We start from the raw sequence: 20,306 nt of genomic DNA, 5'->3' as shown, positions 1-20,306 counted from the left end.
TCCTCATGTCCTCTCACCTTCTACTCGAAACTCACTGGATGGAAAGGCGAGGAGAGAAGCCAGGGGTCAAGGAAACGCAACGGACAGCGTCCCATATAAAAAAAAAAACTCAATACCGTCATCCGTCTAAAGCCCATCGCCGCTGTAGTAGGGAAAATAACATCTGAACAGCCACAGTCAAAACATCACAATGTATTTTCATTGAAGCAGGGGTCTGTATTGTGACACACTACTACAAATACAGTATCTCATGTGTGTAGGCTTTTAGGAAAATAAACCAGTTTACTAAAGATGACCTAAAACCCAGGTTGTCTTTCGTAGTACACGGTAGTGAATAACTAGTTGATTTCAACAGGCTTCTCTTTCTTTTTGCACTGAAAACCAATTTGTTTCCATATAGTATTTATTACATTTTACAACACATTTCACAAATAAGACACAGAACTCATTTTAACAGGACCATGACAGCGAGACATGGATTTTTACATCATGCCAAAAAAGAAATACAAATCATTAAAAGTCATTTTGAAATATATATATCCTTGTATAGTTTAAACATCACATTCACTTCTCTTTTTCCCATATATAAGCACATAACATCTATTTCAACCCAGGATGTAATTTGCAATAATACCTGGACTGTTCAGGTCCAGTCATCTCATTTACAATAGGACAGAATTCCTACACACGTACTATTTATAAAGACAAGGACATAATCCACACACACACACACACACACACACACACACACACACACATATATCCTTTCCAGAGAATAACAGAACATATAAATCAGGAGGGTGAAAATTATTTCAGTAAACTCTGCTTCTCCATCTATGGACATTGTACATCATAGTATCTGGGGCTGTCCCAAATGGAACCCTATACAGTGCACTACTCTTGACCAAAACCATATAGGCCCCTGGTGAAACTAAGTGTACTACTTAGTGGATAGGGTTCCATGGTGAAACTAAGTGTACTACTTAGTGAATAGGGTTCCATGGTTAAACTAATTGCACTAATTAGTGAATAGCGTTCTATGGTCAAACGAAGTGTACTACTTAGTGGATAGGGTTCCATGGTTAAACTAAGTGCACTAATTAGTGAATAGGGTTCCATGGTCAAACTAAGTGCACTAATTAGTGAATAGGGTTCCATGGTCAAACTAAGTGTACTACTTAGTGAATAGGGTTCCATGGTTAAACTAAGTGCACTAATTAGTGAATAGGGTTCCATGGTCAAACTAAGTGGAATAATTAGTGAATAGGGTTCCATGGTCAAACTAAGTGTACTAATTAGTGAATAGGGTTCCATGGTCAAACTAAGTGCACCAATTAGTGAATAGGGTTCCATGGTCAAACTAAGTGCACTAATTAGTGAATAGGGTTCCATGGTCAAACTAAGTGTACTAATTAGTGAATAGGGTTCCATGGTCAAACTAAGTGCACTAATTAGTGAATAGGGTTCCATGGTTAAACTAAGTGCACTAATTAGTGAATAGGGTTCCATGGTCAAACTAAGTGTACTACTTAGTGAATAGGGTTCCATTGGAGACGCACACACACTTAAACCGCTGAATGTAAAGAGTCGCTTCACTTCTATAGTGACTCCAAAAACAAAGCACTCAACCAATCAAGACAGTATAGTACATTGACAGAACAAGCAACCAGCTAGGGACAAAAATACCTTTCAAACGGGGTGACAGACTCACACTGGACTCAAATAAATATCTGATCCACTTCAGCTATACAAGTCAAAAGGATGAGATCCTAAAGCTGAGAGATGGAATGGGTTTCTGTCTGAAGTGAACCTGCTGATGGCCCGTTCACTTCCTGGGCACAATAGACTGTGCCGATGATTGGTCAAAAGTAGCAAGTAGCCATCCTATAGCCCATCATTCCTTAGTGGAGTTGGCTGACTGGCTGGGGGAATGTCTCAGAGGAGGAAAACAGTGTGCTCTTCTGAAGAAGTCACTTTGACCCATGTGTGTTATAGAAGGTGCAGTATCTTTCAGAAATAAAATCAAAACCTTGTTAAATTAGGTCACTGGTTGAACGCCAGCGTTAGAGGACAGCTGGTATTTAGCATCTGTCCATGAAGAGACAAAAACAAAATGGGAGTTGGAGCACATTTACCAGTCCTAATGTAGAAGGACTAGACATGGCATCACTCAGCTATAGAAAGAAGAGTTGTCAATCTCAGATTAGAAGATACATGTGTTTGTTATTAGGACCAGCGACTGTATAGTAACTGTGGATCGGAGAGAAGCTGTGGAAGGATGGATACGTGGGATTAGAAGAGAGAGATGAAGTGTGTGTGTGTGTGTGTGTGTTCAGATCAGAATGTAGGGAGGTACTGGTGTGTGTGTGTGTGTGTGTGTGTTCAGATCAGAATGTAGGGAGGTACTGGTGTGTGTGTGTGTGTGTGTGTGTGTGTGTGTGTGTGTGTGTGTGTGTGTGTGTGTGTGTGTGTGTGTGTGTGTTCAGATCAGAAGATGGGGATGTAGTTGTCTATCTTGGCGCGGTGCCTCTGTGCGATACACTCAGCGATCCACACGATGTTCCTACACTCCTGCTCCTTCAGCTTGACGTAGGCATAGAACACACTGAAGTGGAACTGGTTCAGAAACGCCAGCTTGTTCAGCTTCACCTGCAGGACACAGCACATCAGGGTGGTGGGTTAACGATGACACCGGGGGTTAACGAGGACACCGGGGGTTAACGAGGACACCGGGGGTCGATCCCTGAAGACTGGGTTCAACACCAGGTGGTGTAACATGTGAAACAACTAGTGATCCCTGAAGACTGGGTTCAACACCAGGTGGTGTAACATGTGAAACAACTAGTGATCCCTGAAGACTGGGTTCAACACCAGGTGGTGTAACATGTGAAACAACTAGTGATCCCTGGGTTCAACACCACGTGGTGTAACATGTGAAACAACTAGTGATCCCTGAAGACTGGGTTCAACACCACGTGGTGTAACATGTGAAACAACTAGTGATCCCTGAAGACTGGGTTCAACACCACGTGGTGTAACATGTGAAACAACTAGTGATCCCTGAAGACTGGGTCAACACCACGTGGTGTAACATGTGAAACAACCAGTGATCCCTGAAGACTGGGTTCAACACCAGGTGGTGTAATATGTGAAACAACCAGTGATCCCTGAAGACTGGGTTCAACACCACGTGGTGTAACATGTGAAACAACTAGTGATCCCTGGGTTCAACACCATGTGGTGTAACATGTGAAACAACTAGTGATCCCTGAAGACTGGGTTCAACACCACGTGGTGTAACATGTGAAACAACTAGTGATCCCTGAAGACTGGGTTCAACACCACGTGGTGTAACATGTGAAACAACTAGTGATCCCTGAAGACTGGGTTCAACACCACGTGGTGTAACATGTGAAACAACTAGTGATCCCTGGGTTCAACACCATGTGGTGTAACATGTGAAACAACTAGTGATCCCTGAAGACTGGGTTCAACACCACGTGGTGTAACATGTGAAACAACTAGTGATCCCTGAAGACTGGGTTCAACACCACGTGGTGTAACATGTGAAACAACCAGTGATCCCTGAAGACTGGGTTCAACACCAGGTGGTGTAATATGTGAAACAACCAGTGATCCCTGAAGACGGGGTTGAAAAACACTGGACTATAGTTCAGCCTAAAAACCAATGCAATATGAACAAAGCCAACACTATGATGAGAGGGGAGTGTGTGTGTGTGGATATGTAGGAGTCCCGCTGCTCACCTCATGCTCAAAGAACCTGTCCTCCAGTGTCTTGTCCCCTGGGTTGCTGCCTGCTCCCTCAAACAGGAGCTTGTATTCCTGAGAGGAGAGGAGAGAGAGAGGAGTTAGCTGAGCTGGGTCACCATATGTTTTGGACCATCAAAGACTATTCATCTAAGGGATATTACTATAGCAGATGGACTGTAAAGTGACTCTTCATCTAAGGGATATTACTATAGCAGATGGACTGTAAAGCTGTAAAGTGACTATTCATCTAAGGGATATTACTATAGCAGATGGACTGTAAAGCGACTATTCATCTAAGGGATATTACTATAGCAGATGGACTGTAAAGTGACTCTTCATCTAAGGGATATTACTATAGCAGACGGACTGTAAAGCGACTCTTCATCTAAGGGATATTACTATAGCAGATGGACTGTAAAGTGACTCTTCATCTAAGGGATATTACTATAGCAGACGGACTGTAAAGCTGTAAAGTGACTATTCATCTAAGGGATATTACTATAGCAGATGGACTGTAAAGCTGTAAAGCGACTCTTCATCTAAGGGATATTACTATAGCAGACGGACTGTAAAGCGACTATTCATCTAAGGGATATTACTATAGCAGACGGACTGTAAAGCGACTATTCATTTAAGGGATATTACTATAGCAGATGGACTGTAAAGCGACTCTTCATCTAAGGGATATTACTATAGCAGATGGACTGTAAAGCGACTATTCATCTAAGGGATATTACTATAGCAGATGGACTGTAAAGCGACTATTCATTTAAGGGATATTACTATAGCAGATGGACTGTAAAGTGACTCTTCATCTAAGGGATATTACTATAGCAGACGGACTGTAAAGCTGTAAAGTGACTATTCATCTAAGGGATATTACTATAGCAGATGGACTGTAAAGCTGTAAAGCGACTCTTCATCTAAGGGATATTACTATAGCAGACGGACTGTAAAGCGACTATTCATCTAAGGGATATTACTATAGCAGACGGACTGTAAAGCGACTATTCATTTAAGGGATATTACTATAGCAGATGGACTGTAAAGTGACTCTTCATCTAAGGGATATTACTATAGCAGACGGACTGTAAAGCTGTAAAGTGACTATTCATCTAAGGGATATTACTATAGCAGATGGACTGTAAAGCTGTAAAGCGACTATTCATCTAAGGGATATTACTATAGCAGACGGACTGTAAAGCGACTATTCATCTAAGGGATATTACTATAGCAGACGGACTGTAAAGCGACTATTCATCTAAGGGATATTACTATAGCAGATGGACTGTAAAGCGACTCTTCATCTAAGGGATATTACTATAGCAGACGGACTGTAAAGCGACTATTCATCTAAGGGATATTACTATAGCAGATGGACTGTAAAGCGACTATTCATCTAAGGGATATTACTATAGCAGACGGACTGTAAAGCGACTATTCATCTAAGGGATATTACTATAGCAGATGGACTGTAAAGCGACTATTCATCTAAGGGATATTACTATAGCAGATGGACTGTAAAGCGACTATTCATTTAAGGGATATTACTATAGCAGATGGACTGTAAAGCTGTCTACTTGTTCTCACATTGTTAGACTGTACATCAGCGTATGGGATAGACCTATATGTTTGTCATTGATGTTCAGGTCACAGAATAGAAAAAGACTCCGTATCCAAGCCGGGCCTGCCCGGTCAGGTTAGACTCCGTATCCAAGCCGGGCCTGCCCGGTCAGGTTAGACTCCGTATCCAAGCCGGGCCTGCCCGGTCAGGTTAGACTCCGTATCCAAGCCGGGCCTGCCCGGTCAGGTTAGACTCCGTATCCAAGCCGGGCCTGCCCGGTCAGGTTAGACTCCGTATCCAAGCCGGGCCTGCCCGGTCAGGTTAGACTCCGTATCCAAGCCGGGCCTGCCCGGTCAGGTTAGACTCCGTATCCAAGCCGGGCCTGCCCGGTCAGGTTAGACTCCGTATCCAAGCCGGGCCTGCCCGGTCAGGTTAGACTCCGTATCCAAGCCGGGCCTGCCCGGTCAGGTTAGACTCCGTATCCAAGCCGGGCCTGCCCGGTCAGGTTAGACTCCGTATCCAAGCCGGGCCTGCCCGGTCAGGTTAGACTCCGTATCCAAGCCGGGCCTGCCCGGTCAGGTTAGACTCCGTATCCAAGCCGGGCCTGCCCGGTCAGGTTAGACTCCGTATCCAAGCCGGGCCTGCCCGGTCAGGCTAGTAGTAGTAAGGACCAGTAACTGACAGGGTATTTAGCCAGCAGGCTAGGCTAGTAGTAGTAGTAGTAAGGACCAGTAACTGACAGGGTAGTAGCCAGCAGGCTAGGCTAGTAGTAGTAGTAGTAAGGACCAGTAACTGACAGGGTAGTAGGCTAGGCTAGTAGTAGCAGTAGTAAGGACCAGTAACTGACAGGGTAGTAGCCAGTAGGCTAGGCTAGTAGTAGCAAGGACCAGTAACTTACAGGGTAGTAGTAATCGCAGTATAACTTACAGGGTAGTAGTCGGCCACAGCTTTGACCTGTTCGTAGTCGTCGGCGCGGGCAAGCTGAGCCAGCCCCTCAGGGTACAGCTTGCCACAGTGGGGGAACAGCTTGGCACGGTCCTCCTTAGACAGTTCCGTACCAAATGAGTTGATGGTGATGATGAAGGCCCTCCTGTCCGCCTCAAACTAGACACACACACAGGGAGGGGAAATAGGAAACTGATTGATTGACAGAGATTAATATACGAGAATACACTTCAAGGTGTGGGTAAAGGTTTTCTTTAAAATTGGATGGTCCAGTATAAATGACTCAAGAGAACAACCACAGTGCATTTGGAAAGTATTCAGACCCCTTGACATTTCCCACATTTTGTTACGTTACAGCCTTATTCTAACATGGATTAAATTGTTTTCTTTTCTCATCACTACACACACACACACACACAATACACGTGACGATAAAGCAAAAACAAGTTGACATTTTGCATATATATATATATATTTTTTTTAATTAAAAACGCTGTACTTTGTTGAAGCACCTTTGGCAGCGATTACAGCCTCCAGTCTTCCTGGGAATGACGATAGAAGCTTGGCACATCTGTATTTGGGGAGTTTTTATTTAACCAGGCAAGTCAGTAAAGGACAAATTCTTATTTACAATGACGGCCTAACACTGGCCAAACCCGGACGACGCTGTGCCAATTGTGCGCCACCCTATGGGACTCCCAATCACAGTCAGGTTGTGATACAGCCTGGAATCAAACCAGGGTGTCTGTAGTGACGCCTCAAGCACTGAGATGCAGGGCCTTAGACTGCTGCATCACTCGGGAGCCTAGAGTTTCTCCCATTCTTCTGCTGGATGGGGAGCGTTGTGGCACAGCTATTTTCAGGTCTCTCCAGAGATGTTCGATCCGGTTGAAGTCCGGGCTCTGACTGGACCGCTCAAGGACATTCAGAGACTCGTCCTGAAGCCACTCCTGCGTTGTCTTGGCTGTGTGCTTAGGGTCGTTGTCCTGTTGGAAGGTGAACCTTCACCCCAGTCTGAGGTCCTGAGCACTCTGGAGCGGGTTTTCATCAAGGATCTCTCTGTACTTTGCTCCGATCATCTTTCCCTCGATCCTGACTAGTCTCCCAGTCCCTGCCGCTGAAAAACATCCCCACAGCATGATGCTGCCCCTACCATGCTTCACTTTAGAGATGGTGCCAGGTTTCCTCCAGACGTGACACTTGGTATTCAGGCCAAAGAGTTCAATCTTGGTTTAATCAGACCAAATAATCTTGTTTCTCATAGTCTGAGAGTCTTCAGGTGCCATTTGGCAAACTCCAAGCGGGCTGTCATGTGCCTTTTACTGAGGAATGGCTCCCGTCTGGCCACTCTACCATAAAGGCCTGATTGGTGGAGTGCTGCAGAGATCGGAGAACCTTCCAGAAGGACAACCATCTCCACAGAGGAAGTCTGGAGCTCTGACAGATTGACCATCGGGTTCTTGGTCACCTCCCTGACCAAGGCCCTTCTCCCACGATTGCTCAGTTTGGCCGGGTGGCCAGCTCTAGGAAGAGTCTTGGTGGTTCCAAACTTCTTTCATTTAAGAATGATGGAGGCCACTGTGTTCTTGGGGACTGTCAATGCTGGAGAAATGTTTTGGTACCCTTCCCCAGATCTGTGCTTCGACACAATCCTGTCTTGGAGCTCTACGGACAATTCCTTTGACCTCATGGCTTGGTTTTTGCTCTGACATGCACTGTCCACTGTGGGACCTTATATAAACAGGTGTGTGCCTTTACAAATCATGTCCAATCAATTGAATTTACCACAGGTGGACTCCAATCAAGTTGTAGAAACATCTCAAGGATGATCAACGGAAACAGGATGCACCTGAGCTCAATATCAGGTCTCATAGCAAAGGGTCTGAATACTTATGTAAATCTGTTTTTATTTTTAATATATTTCCCGAAAATGTCTAAAAACCTGGTTTTGCTTGTCATTATGGGGTATTGTGTGTAGATTGATGAGTTTCTTTTGTAATCCATTTTAGAATAAGGCTGTAACGTAACAAAAATGTGGAAAAAGTCAAGGGGTCTGAATACTTTCCCAAAGTATCGTCTTCCCTGTGGCTCAGTTGGTAGAGCATGGTGTGTGTAACGTCATGCTCACAGACCTCTAGAATAGGACACATGGTGTCACCAGTGGTTCCTCCCAGAGTGGAGCAGAACTTGTAGAAAGCCTCCAGATAAGCCTGGAAATGAGGACACGGATAAAGTCAATGAATATCTATCTTCTGATGCATGATGTTGTTTAATAACATTGTGAATTAAAAATGTGAATGAAATCCCTTGCCCACCTTATACAGAGTATTACGGGTGAATGAAATCACTTGCTCACCTTATACAGAGTATTACGGATGATCTCGATGTTCATCTCATCCAGATCCTGCTCAGATATGCAGTCTTGGAAGAAAGCAGCTGAAGAAATGATCAGACATTCAAAAAACAGGGTTTAGAGGATGACACATTTATGAGCAAGTTGAGTTTTAGCGCCATCTAGTGTTCGCTACAGGATATAAAAACACTCCAATCTGATGTTCAAAAATTATTTTTCTTCGCATTCTCAATTCCATGAGTTCCATTAGTAAAACCGCCCCGGGACCAGTTCCATTAGTAAAACCGCCCCGGGACCAGTTCCATTAGTAAAACCGCCCCGGGACCAGTTCCATTAGTAAAACCGCCCCGGGACCAGTTCCATTAGTAAAACCGCCCCGGGACGGGGAACAGTTCCATTAGTAAAACCGCCCCGGGACGGGGGAACAGTTCCATTAGTAAAACCGCCCCGGGACGGGGGACCAGTTCCACTAGTAAAACCGCCCCGGGACGGGGGAACAGTTCCATTAGTAAAACCGCCCCGGGACGGGGGACCAGTTCCACTAGTAAAACCGCCCCGGGACGGGGGAACAGTTCCATTAGTAAAACCGCCCCGGGAACAGTTCCATTAGTAAAACCGCCCCGGGACGGGGGAACAGTTCCATTAGTAAAACCGCCCCGGGACCAGTTCCATTAGTAAAACCGCCCCGGGACGGGGGAACAGTTCCATTAGTAAAACCGCCCCGGGACCAGTTCCATTAGTAAAACCGCCCCGGGAACAGTTCCATTAGTAAAACCGCCCCGGGACGGGGGAACAGTTCCATTAGTAAAACCGCCCCGGGAACAGTTCCATTAGTAAAACCGCCCCGGGACGGGGGAACAGTTCCATTAGTAAAACCGCCCCGGAACAGTTCCATTAGTAAAACCGCCCCGGGACGGGGACCAGTTCCACTAGTAAAACCGCCCCGGGACGGGGGAACAGTTCCATTAGTAAAACCGCCCCGGGACGGGGGACCAGTTCCACTAGTAAAACCGCCCCGGGACGGGGGAACAGTTCCACTAGTAAAACCGCCCCGGGACGGGGGAACAGTTCCACTAGTAAAACCGCCCCGGGACCAGTTCCATTAGTAAAACCGCCCCGGGACCAAGTTCCATTAGTAAAACCGCCCCGGGACCAAGTTCCATTAGTAAAACCGCCCCGGGACCAAGTTCCATTAGTAAAACCGCCCCGGGACCAAGTTCCATTAGTAAAACCGCCCCGGGACCAAGTTCCATTAGTAAAACCGCCCCGGGACCAAGTTCCATTAGTAAAACCGCCCCGGGACCAAGTTCCATTAGTAAAACCGCCCCGGGACCAAGTTCCATTAGTAAAACCGCCCCGGGACGGGGGAACAGTTCCATTCGATTTTTGGTCATTGATCTACACAAAATACTCTCATGTCAAAGTGGAAGAAAAATGCTAACATTCTTAACACAATTAATGAAAAATAAAACAAATATACCTTAATTAGATAAGTATTCAACCCCGAGTCAATACGTTAGATAAGTATTCACCCCCCTAGTCAACATGTTAGAATTGATAAGTATTCACCCCCCTAGTCAACATGTTAGAATAGATAAGTATTCACCCCCCTAGTCAACATGTTAGAATAGATAAGTATTCACCCCCCTAGTCAACATGTTAGAATAGATAAGTATTCACCCCCCTAGTCAACATGTTAGAATAGATAAGTATTCACCCCCCTAGTCAACATGTTAGAATAGATAAGTATTCACCCCCCTAGTCAACATGTTAGAATAGATAAGTATTCACCCCCCTAGTCAACATGTTAGAATAGATAAGTATTCACCCCCCTAGTCAACATGTTAGAATAGATAAGTATTCACCCCCCTAGTCAACATGTTAGAATAGATAAGTATTCAACCCCGAGTCAATACAATAGATTAGATAAGTATTCAACACGTTAGATTAGATAAGTATTCAACCCCGAGTCAATACATTAGAAACACTTTGGCAGCGACTACAGCTGTGAGTCTTCACAGTTAAATATTTTTCTATCCCACTTTGTCACGCAACAAAATGTGAAAACCTCCAAGGAGGGTGAATACTTATGATACCCACTGTCCAGAGCCTTGGTCTAATGTAGTGCACTACATGAATAGGGCTCTGGTCTAATGTAGTGCACTACATGAATAGGGCTCTGGTCTAATGTAGTGCACTACATGAATAGGGCCCTTAATTAATTCCTACCTAGATGTGTGTGTATATGTTGTGTAATTTGTTAGATATTACTAGTTAGATATTACTGCACTGTCGGAGCTAGAAACACAAGCATTTCACTACACCTGCAATAACATCTGCTAATCACATGTATGTGACCAATAAAATTAGATTTTTTACATAGGGAATAGGGCCCTGGTCTATAGTAGTACCACTATATAGGGCTCTGGTCTATAGTAGTACCACTATATAGGGAATATGGCTCTGGTCTATAGTAGTACCACTATATAGGGAATAGGGCTCTGGTCTATAGTAGTACCACTATATAGGGAATAGGGCTCTGGTCTATAGTAGTACCACTATATAGGGAATAGGGCTCTGGTCTATAATAGTACCACTATATAGAGAATAGGGCTCTGGTCTATAATAGTACCACTATATAGGGAATAGGGCTCTGGTCTATAGTAGTACCACTATATAGGGAATAGGGCTCTGGTCTACAGTAGTACCACTATATAGGGAATAGGGCTCTGGTCTATAGTAGTGTACTATATAGGGAATAGGGCCCTGGTCTATAGTAGTTCCACTATATAGGGAATAGGGCTCTGGTCTATAGTAGTACCACTATATAGGGAATAGGGCTCTGGTCTACAGTAGTACCACTATATAGGGAATAGGGCTCTGGTCTATAGTAGTGTACTATATAGGGAATAGGGCCCTGGTCTATAGTAGTTCCACTATATAGGGAATAGGGCTCTGGTCTATAGTAGTACCACTATGTAGGGAATTGGGCTCTGGTCTATAGTAGTACCACTATATAGGGAATAGGGCTCTGGTCTATAGTAGTACCACTATATAGGGAATAGGGCCCTGGTCTATAGTAGTACCACTATATAGGGAATAGGGTGCCATTTGGCATGCAGAAGTCACAGTCCTGCCTTACCCAGAGGGGTGTCGACCAGGATGGCGTTGTAAAGTTCTGCTGGGGTCTGGGCGATGTTGACAGCCTCCATCTGCTCAAAGCTGCCCAGCGGGTGGCACTTCGGTACCAGCTCAGAGATGGCCCGCTGGTGCAGGGTGCCTGTGATCAGCAGTATCACATTGTCTATCATGTAGCTGTACCTGTGAAGATGGGAGGAGAGAGAGTGCCTTTCAGTGATGACTGGGTAGTTATTAAGAGCATTGCAAATATTACATTTATTTTGCTTAGATGGTGAGAGCCAGTACGAGGGTTCTCTCTCAGGCTAGAATGAAAGGCGGACGGTGAGAGCAAGTACGAGGGTTCTCTCTCAGGCTAGAATGAAAAGGCGGACGGTGAGAGCCAGTAGGAGGGTTAAGTCTCAGGCTAGAATGAAAGGCGGACGGTGAGAGCCAGTAGGAGGGTTAAGTCTCAGGCTAGAATGAAAGGCGGACGGTGAGAGCCAGTACGAGGGTTAAGTCTCAGGCTAGAATGAAAAGGCGGATGGTGAGAGCCAGTAGGAGGGTTAAGTCTCAGGCTAGAATGAAAGGCGGACGGTGAGAGCCAGTAGGAGGGTTAAGTCTCAGGCTAGAATGAAAGGCGGACGGTGAGAGCCAGTAGGAGGGTTAAGTCTCAGGCTAGAATGAAAGGCGGACGGTGAGAGCCAGTACGAGGGTTAAGTCTCAGGCTAGAATGAAAGGCGGACGGTGAGAGCCAGTACGAGGGTTAAGTCTCAGGCTAGAATGAAAGGCGGACGGTGAGAGCCAGTACGAGGGTTAAGTCTCAGGCTAGAATGAAAGGCGGACGGTGAGAGCCAGTACGAGGGTTAAGTCTCAGGCTAGAATGAAAGGCGGACGGTGAGAGCCAGTACGAGGGTTAAGTCTCAGGCTAGAATGAAAGGCGGACGGTGAGAGCCAGTACGAGGGTTAAGTCTCAGGCTAGAATGAAAGGCGGACGGTGAGAGCCAGTACGAGGGTTAAGTCTCAGGCTAGAATGAAAGGCGGACGGTGAGAGCCAGTACGAGGGTTAAGTCTCAGGCTAGAATGAAAGGCGGACGGTGAGAGCCAGTACGAGGGTTAAGTCTCAGGCTAGAATGAAAGGCGGACGGTGAGAGCCAGTACGAGGGTTAAGTCTCAGGCTAGAATGAAAGGCGGACGGTGAGAGCCAGTACGAGGGTTAAGTCTCAGGCTAGAATGAAAGGCGGACGGTGAGAGCCAGTACGAGGGTTAAGTCTCAGGCTAGAATGAAAGGCGGACGGTGAGAGCCAGTACGAGGGTTAAGTCTCAGGCTAGAATGAAAGGCGGACGGTGAGAGCCAGTACGAGGGTTAAGTCTCAGGCTAGAATGAAAGGCGGACGGTGAGAGCCAGTACGAGGGTTAAGTCTCAGGCTAGAATGAAAGGCGGACGGTGAGAGCCAGTACGAGGGTTAAGTCTCAGGCTAGAATGAAAGGCGGACGGTGAGAGCCAGTACGAGGGTTAAGTCTCAGGCTAGAATGAAAGGCGGACGGTGAGAGCCAGTAGGAGGGTTAAGTCTCAGGCTAGAATGAAAGGCGGATGGTACGTGGGAGAGAAAAAAAATCATATGTAAAGTTCAAAAAGTCCTGGAACTCAAAATCATGAAGAGGAATTACCCAAGGAGGACGAGATGCAAAAATTACATAATACATTTAATCCACGCTCAAAAGAATTTAACAAAAAGTGAGCGCTAGTAAATAGAAAAATAAACAGCATACGCTTCAACTTCATGTCTTCATCAATACTGTACTAACACATGAATAACACACCTGCTGGACATAACAGACCCAACAGGTGCAAGCAGATAGTCAGAGACAGGCAAATAGGGAGTCAATATAAATATAAATGTGTTTTCAATGGGGTTTCTATGTGGATCTAGATTTCTAAGGCACTTGCTTGCAGTTCCTATCGCTTCCACTGGATGTCAACAGTTTTTAGAAATTGGGTGATGTTTTTCTTTTGAGTAATGAAGAAGTACGGCTGTTCAGAACGAGGGTCGAGTCTAGTGTACTGTTGTGATATATATATATATAAATATAAGAGAAGAGTATGAAACATGGACCATCAGATGTCACATAACTGAAAAGAGATGAAAGACAGACAAATACAGTTTAACCAAATAGCTGATTGTTTCAGGCAATAATAAGACAAGGTGATATTCTAAGCCTCAATCCCCCAAAAATGCATGGGAAAGATAGGCTCAATTTAATTGGGCACCCATCTTTCCCCTTCGTTTGGGATAGAGGCTGGCAGACAGACACCAGAGAGCCTGTCAATGACTTACGTGATGAAGTCCATGAAACTTGCCAGCGGTTCATAGGACTGGTTCCTCATGTGACGGAACTCCACCACCATCTTCTCTTTGAGCTTGTCGTCGATGACGGACACGGTGAGGGGTGACGGCTCGTTGGCCAGGAAACTGCCATAGTCCGTGCTCTGCAGATGGAGCTTCAGGTCTGCATGGGGGGGACAAGACGTCTTCAGATACTAGGTAACAGCAGCTTTCAACAGACACAATAATGACATGCACAGGACAAGTACAAGCTCATGTTAATGCTGCTGTGAGAGGGCTGGATGCTAATGGCACATTAGAGCCCCGTGCACAAGGGAAGAGGCTAGCTAGCTATGTGTCCTGAATGCTTCCATTTTACAAGATGTGTTAAAAACTAATTGAGGAATACTTTGAGCAATAGTTTCAGTTCCTCATAGAAATCCCACTGTTGCTCAACCTGATGTGATTTATTTAACCTTTTATGTCGGCAGCCTGGTAATGAAGAAATCATGATCTGTTTACTTAAGTCGCACTTGAAAATGCTTACTATTTCCAGCGGCAGGTAGCCTAGTGGTTAGAGCGTTTGGCCAGTAACCAGCAGGTAGCCTAGTGGTTAGAGTGGAGGGCCAGTAACCAGCAGGTAGCCTAGTGGTTAGAGCGTTGGGCCAGTAACCAGCAGGTAGCCTAGTGGTTAGAGCGTTGGGCCAGTAACCAGCAGGTAGCCTAGTGGTTAGAGTGGAGGGCCAGTAACCAGCAGGTAGCCTAGTGGTTAGAGCGTTGGGCCAGTAACCAGCAGGTAGCCTAGTGGTTAGAGCGTTGGGCCAGTAACCAGCAGGTAGCCTAGTGGTTAGAGCGTTGGGCCAGTAACCAGCAGGTAGCCTAGTGGTTAGAGCGTTGGGCCAGTAACCAGCAGGTAGCCTAGTGGTTAGAGCGTTGGGCCAGTAACCAGCAGGTAGCCTAGTGGTTAGAGCGTTGGGCCAGAAACCAGCAGGTAGCCTAGTGGTTAGAGCGTTGGGCCAGAAACCAGCAGGTAGCCTAGTGGTTAGAGCGTTGGGCCAGAAACCAGCAGGTAGCCTAGTGGTTAGAGCGTTGGGCCAGAAACCAGCAGGTAGCCTAGTGGTTAGAGCGTTGGGCCAGTAACCAGCAGGTAGCCTAGTGGTTAGAGTGTTGGGCCAGTAACCAGCAGGTAGCCAGCCTAGTGGTTAGAGCGTTGGGTCAGTAACCAGCAGGTAGCCTAGTGGTTAGAGCGTTGGGCCAGAAACCAGCAGGTAGGCTAGTGGTTAGAGCGTTGGGCGAGTAACCAGCAGGTAGCCTAGTGGTTAGAGCGTTGGGCCAGTAACCAGCAGGTAGCCTAGTGGTTAGAGCGTTGGGCCAGAAACCAGCAGGTAGCCTAGTGGTTAGAGTGTTGGGCCAGTAACCAGCAGGTAGCCTAGTGGTTAGAGTGTTGGACCAGTAACCAGCAGGTAGCGTAGTGGTTAGAGCGTTGGGCCAGAAACCAGCAGGTAGGCTAGTGGTTAGAGCGTTGGGCGAGTAACCCGAAAGGTTGCTAGATCGAATCCCCCGAGCTGACAAGGTAAAAATCTGTCGTTCTGCCCCCTGAACAAGGCAGTTAACCCACTGTTCCTAGGCCATCATTGTAAATATTGTTCTTAAATGACTTGCCTAGTTAAATAAAGGTTAAAAAAAATAAATAAGAATACAGCTATGTTTTTTTTTCTTCTTCTTCGTTTTCCCCCCCAGAAGATCTCACCTAGACTTAGAATCAAGCCGTTTATCTGTCTCTGTGGCCGCTGTCACCTTGGGAACAAAGGTTGCCTACAAATACAAAGTCGCCAATGTCTTTGCAATTGTTACAAACAAGCGAAAAATGTAAAATTAAAAAACGGAGATGACTGCAGTAAAAGTAAATCCAAAAGACCTGTTCAAATCATTTTGAAAATTTCAAATTCATGTCAATTTTGTTCCATTTTGCTAATTATAGTTTACACTCTGTCATTTTTGCCTCAATATTTCAGGACGTGTTACATGATGGAAGGGGCAGTTTTTCCTCGCTGTTTCGTAGGTAAGTACCACGGTCTTGTAGTGGATGCGAGCTTCGACTGGAAGCCAGTGGAGTGTGCGGAGGAGATTCGTCAAGCCCCTATGTGTCCTGATCAAAAGTAGGGCACTATAAATAAATAGGGTGCTGTTTAACTTGCCTAGTTAAATACACACACACACACACACACACACACACACACACACACACACACACATACATACGCTTGCTAACTTTCATAAACAAGTACTTCTAACCTAGTACAAACACAATTTTTTCCCCACATAGGTATATAATCTGGAATAATAAAAAGACATAAAATACAAAAACAAGTCATTACTTTTGCAGAACTGGTTTGACCTCATTATCTGGGTTAAAACAATTATTGAATAATGATGGACAACTATATGATTATCCAGAATTCATGAGAACACACAACGTTACATTCACTCCTGGGGAGTATCTAATAGTTGTTAGAGCCGTCCCTAAAGGTGCTATTCTTCTCTTAGGAGAATATAACAATACTCCAAGTGCAACTGTTGAGGATTTTGTAGCCTCAATACAACCAGAAGGAATTGACATTTTTAAACTGTGTAATGTAATAACATGTATATAAGGAAACTATGTCAATATATCACTATTCCCTCTGCTAAAATGTACTGGAATACAGCCCTATGACAAGTAAACTGGAACAAAGGTTCGTTGTGATCTGGTAAATATTGTAAATCTAATAAGGTGAAAGAAAGTATCATACAAACTCATTCATAGAATCTACCCTGTAAAGACATTTATTATACACAGATTCAAAATATCTGTTGATAACAAATGTGTATTTTGTGGTAGTGACCCCGAAACTCTTGATCATTTATTTTGGGAGTGTTCTTATATCAGAAGATGATGGAATGAGTCAGAAGATGGAGTGAGTCAGAAGATGATGGAGCGAGTCAGAAGATGATGGAGCGAGTCAGAAGATGATGGAGCGAGTCAGAAGATGATGGAGCGAGTCAGAAGATGATGGAGCGAGTCAGAAGATGATGGAGCGAGTCAGAAGATTTTATTTGAAAAGAAACGACTATTAATGTTAATCGGAGAGACCCTGAAATGACGTTTTATATTGATCCAAATGATATGGACCCTGATTTATCTTTCATGGAAGATTCTTTATCCATAAAATGAAGTGGGCAGAGAACAAACCCCTCTTCACATTATTTAAGATATAATGTAAATATTATTTAGAAATGTATCAGTAAAACGTAAAAACAAAAAGCAATACACACCATAAAACTTCTTGACAAATTGAAAATTCTTCTTGATATGTAATACCCCTGTCTGTTTGGTTTATATACTCTTGTTTGTATATTTCTGTATTTGTTGTGTTCATAATAAATATATATATATATATATTTTAAAATACAAAATAAAATATATTTATTTTTTTATAATAATAACATAACTTCCTGCCAGTGTGACGAAATAAAAGTAGGTCATTATATCAGAGGATTTGAACTCTCCGACATCATGTTACAGGAGGATTTGATCTGGTTGCTGTAACGTTGCGACAGCCGCAGATAGATAGATAGATAGATAGATAGATAGATAGATAGATAGATAGATAGATAGATAGATAGATAGATAGATAGATAGATAGATAATTTTACGTCTGTGAGACAGGGCAACTGACAGTCGCATGTCGTTCTAACAATTATAAACTGTCCTTTAAGAGTAACGTCAACCTCCTTTAGTCCACTATTGGGCTAACTGGCACGCTAGCTTCCCAGCTTCTTAAATGTAGCTAGGTAAATTAACCTTAGCAAACTAATTCAATGAATAATATCGGGTTGAGAGACAATTTCATCTCGAAATCTAGCTACCAGCCCATTTTACTCGAATTACCTACATACATACATACATACATACATACATACATACATACATACATACATACATACATACATATGATAATTCATCAGCTATTATTCATGTAAGTCGCTCTGGATAAGAGCGTCTGCTAAATGACTAAAATGTAAATGTAATGACAAAGTAACGTTAGCTAGCTAAATAACTAATACAACGACCCATCACGAGATACTAGTAACCTACTGTTATAGCTGGCTAGTTGTCATTAACGTTAGCCTGCAAACAGTTAGTATAGGTACAGTAGTAGCATGGCGACTGGCCATGTCGTCGGAAACGCCACATTTTTTTTTTAAATCCAGTAACGTTTTGAAACGTTAGCAATACCATTTGAAAAGCCACTCTGTACATTTGACAACATAGCTAGCCAGATAGCTAGCTCGCTAACGTTAGCTCCGACTCACCTTCCAGGGTTTCACACTGGACCAGATTTAGATAGTCTCCCTGTGAAAGAATTCCAGCCTTAAAACCCCTGACCAACCCTTCCAAGTAACCATTATCCACATTAAAATACAGCTCCGAGAATATAGGCATATTGAGGCCTCAAAATATATCCGTATATTGATGAAATACAACCGTTTTAGGGAAGAAAAAATAATTCTGTACAGGGTTGAGCGCAGATTACCCGGCTGTAAAAAGACACGTGATCACTCGCCACCAATATCATGTGACTCTGCTTTCGATGACGTTGAGCGCGATACCTAATGCCGCGTTCAAATCAACTAGAAACTCGGAAATAACCGACTTCAGCGCGTTCAAGATTACTGGGAACTCGGAAAGAAACGAGCTCCAACTGGGGAAAATCGTTTTCAAGTACCTGAAGTACCTAAAATGATTTGACCTATTTTCTTTTCGAGGTCCTAGTTGTCTTGAAAGCGCCAGGAGGAGGAGCTGTGGAGAGGGCTTGACAACATGCTCGGGTTGGGAAATGGCAGCGAGTAGTGTGGACGAAATGGAGAAAAAGTTGGAGAAGCAAGAGCTGTGCTGGAATGCAAACAATATGGCTGTCAGTTCTGATGATATGGAGGGGAGGATGAGGGTCAACGACCTGAATGGTCGGTAGTGGAAAGACACAGGAAGAAGAGAGACCATTATACAGAAAGACACAAGAAGAAGAGAGATCATGATACTGAAAGACACAGGAAGAAGAGAGATCATTATACTGAAAGACACAGGAAGAAGAGAGATCATGATACTGAAAGACACAGGAAGAAGAGAGATCATGATACAGAAAGACACAGGAAGAAGAGAGATCATGATACAGAAAGACACAGGAAGAAGAGAGATCATGATACTGAAAGACACAGGAAGAAGAGAGATCATGATACAGAAAGACACAGGAAGAAGAGAGATCATGATACAGAAAGACACAGGAAGAAGAGAGATCATGATACAGAAAGACACAGGAAGAAGAGAGATCATGATACAGAAAGACACAGGAAGAAGAGAGATCATGATACTGAAAGACACAGGAAGAAGAGAGATCATGATACAGAAAGACACAGGAAGAAGAGAGATCATGATACAGAAAGACACAGGAAGAAGAGAGATCATGATACTGAAAGACACAGGAAGAAGAGAGATCATGATACAGAAAGACACAGGAAGAAGAGAGATCATGATACAGAAAGACACAGGAAGAAGAGAGATCATGATACTGAAAGACACAGGAAGAAGAGAGATCATGATACAGAAAGACACAGGAAGAAGAGAGATCATGATACTGAAAGACACAGGAAGAAGAGAGATCATGATACAGAAAGACACAGGAAGAAGAGAGATCATGATACAGAAAGACACAGGAAGAAGAGAGATCATGATACAGAAAGACACAGGAAGAAGAGAGATCATGATACTGAAAGACACAGGAAGAAGAGAGATCATGATACAGAAAGACACAGGAAGAAGAGAGATCATGATACTGAAAGACACAGGAAGAAGAGAGATCATGATACAGAAAGACACAGGAAGAAGAGAGATCATGATACTGAAAGACACAGGAAGAAGAGAGATCATGATACAGAAAGACACAGGAAGAAGAGAGATCATGATACTGAAAGCAGTGGAGCGTCTAGTAAAGAAAACATAAAGAGGATCGGAAGCAACAGCCTTCCCTGTAGCTCAGTTGGTAGAGCATGGTGTTTGCAACACCAGGGTTGTGGGTTCGATTCCCACGGGGGGCCAGCACAGGGGGAAAAAAAAAAATGTATGCATTCACTACTGTAAGTTGCTCTGGATAAGAGCGTCTGCTAAATGACTAAGATGTAAATGTAAAAA

General features: G+C 44.2%; 1 protein-coding gene across 1 annotated transcript; it reads right to left on the bottom strand.

The window, feature by feature from the left end:
- Positions 1–385: 385 nt before the first annotated feature.
- atp6v0d1 (ATPase H+ transporting V0 subunit d1) lies at positions 386–18,696 on the bottom strand. The gene is made up of 8 exons (XM_014176683.3): positions 18,434–18,696; positions 14,090–14,261; positions 11,776–11,954; positions 8,637–8,716; positions 8,413–8,490; positions 6,263–6,439; positions 3,766–3,843; positions 386–2,649 (listed from the first exon to the last, which is right to left on the bottom strand). The coding sequence occupies exons 1-8, from the start codon at positions 18,561–18,563 to the stop codon at positions 2,488–2,490; spliced, it is 1,056 nt and encodes a 351-aa protein (XP_014032158.1). The 5' UTR covers positions 18,564–18,696; the 3' UTR covers positions 386–2,487.
- Positions 18,697–20,306: the final 1,610 nt, after the last annotated feature.

This window comes from Salmo salar, chromosome 26 (assembly GCF_965601325.2).
Source record: "Salmo salar chromosome 26, fSalSal1, whole genome shotgun sequence".
Classification (NCBI taxonomy): Eukaryota; Metazoa; Chordata; class Actinopteri; order Salmoniformes; family Salmonidae; genus Salmo; species Salmo salar.
The sequence above is the reverse complement of the archived record's forward strand: the minus strand, read 5'-3'. Positions and strand labels throughout refer to the sequence as shown.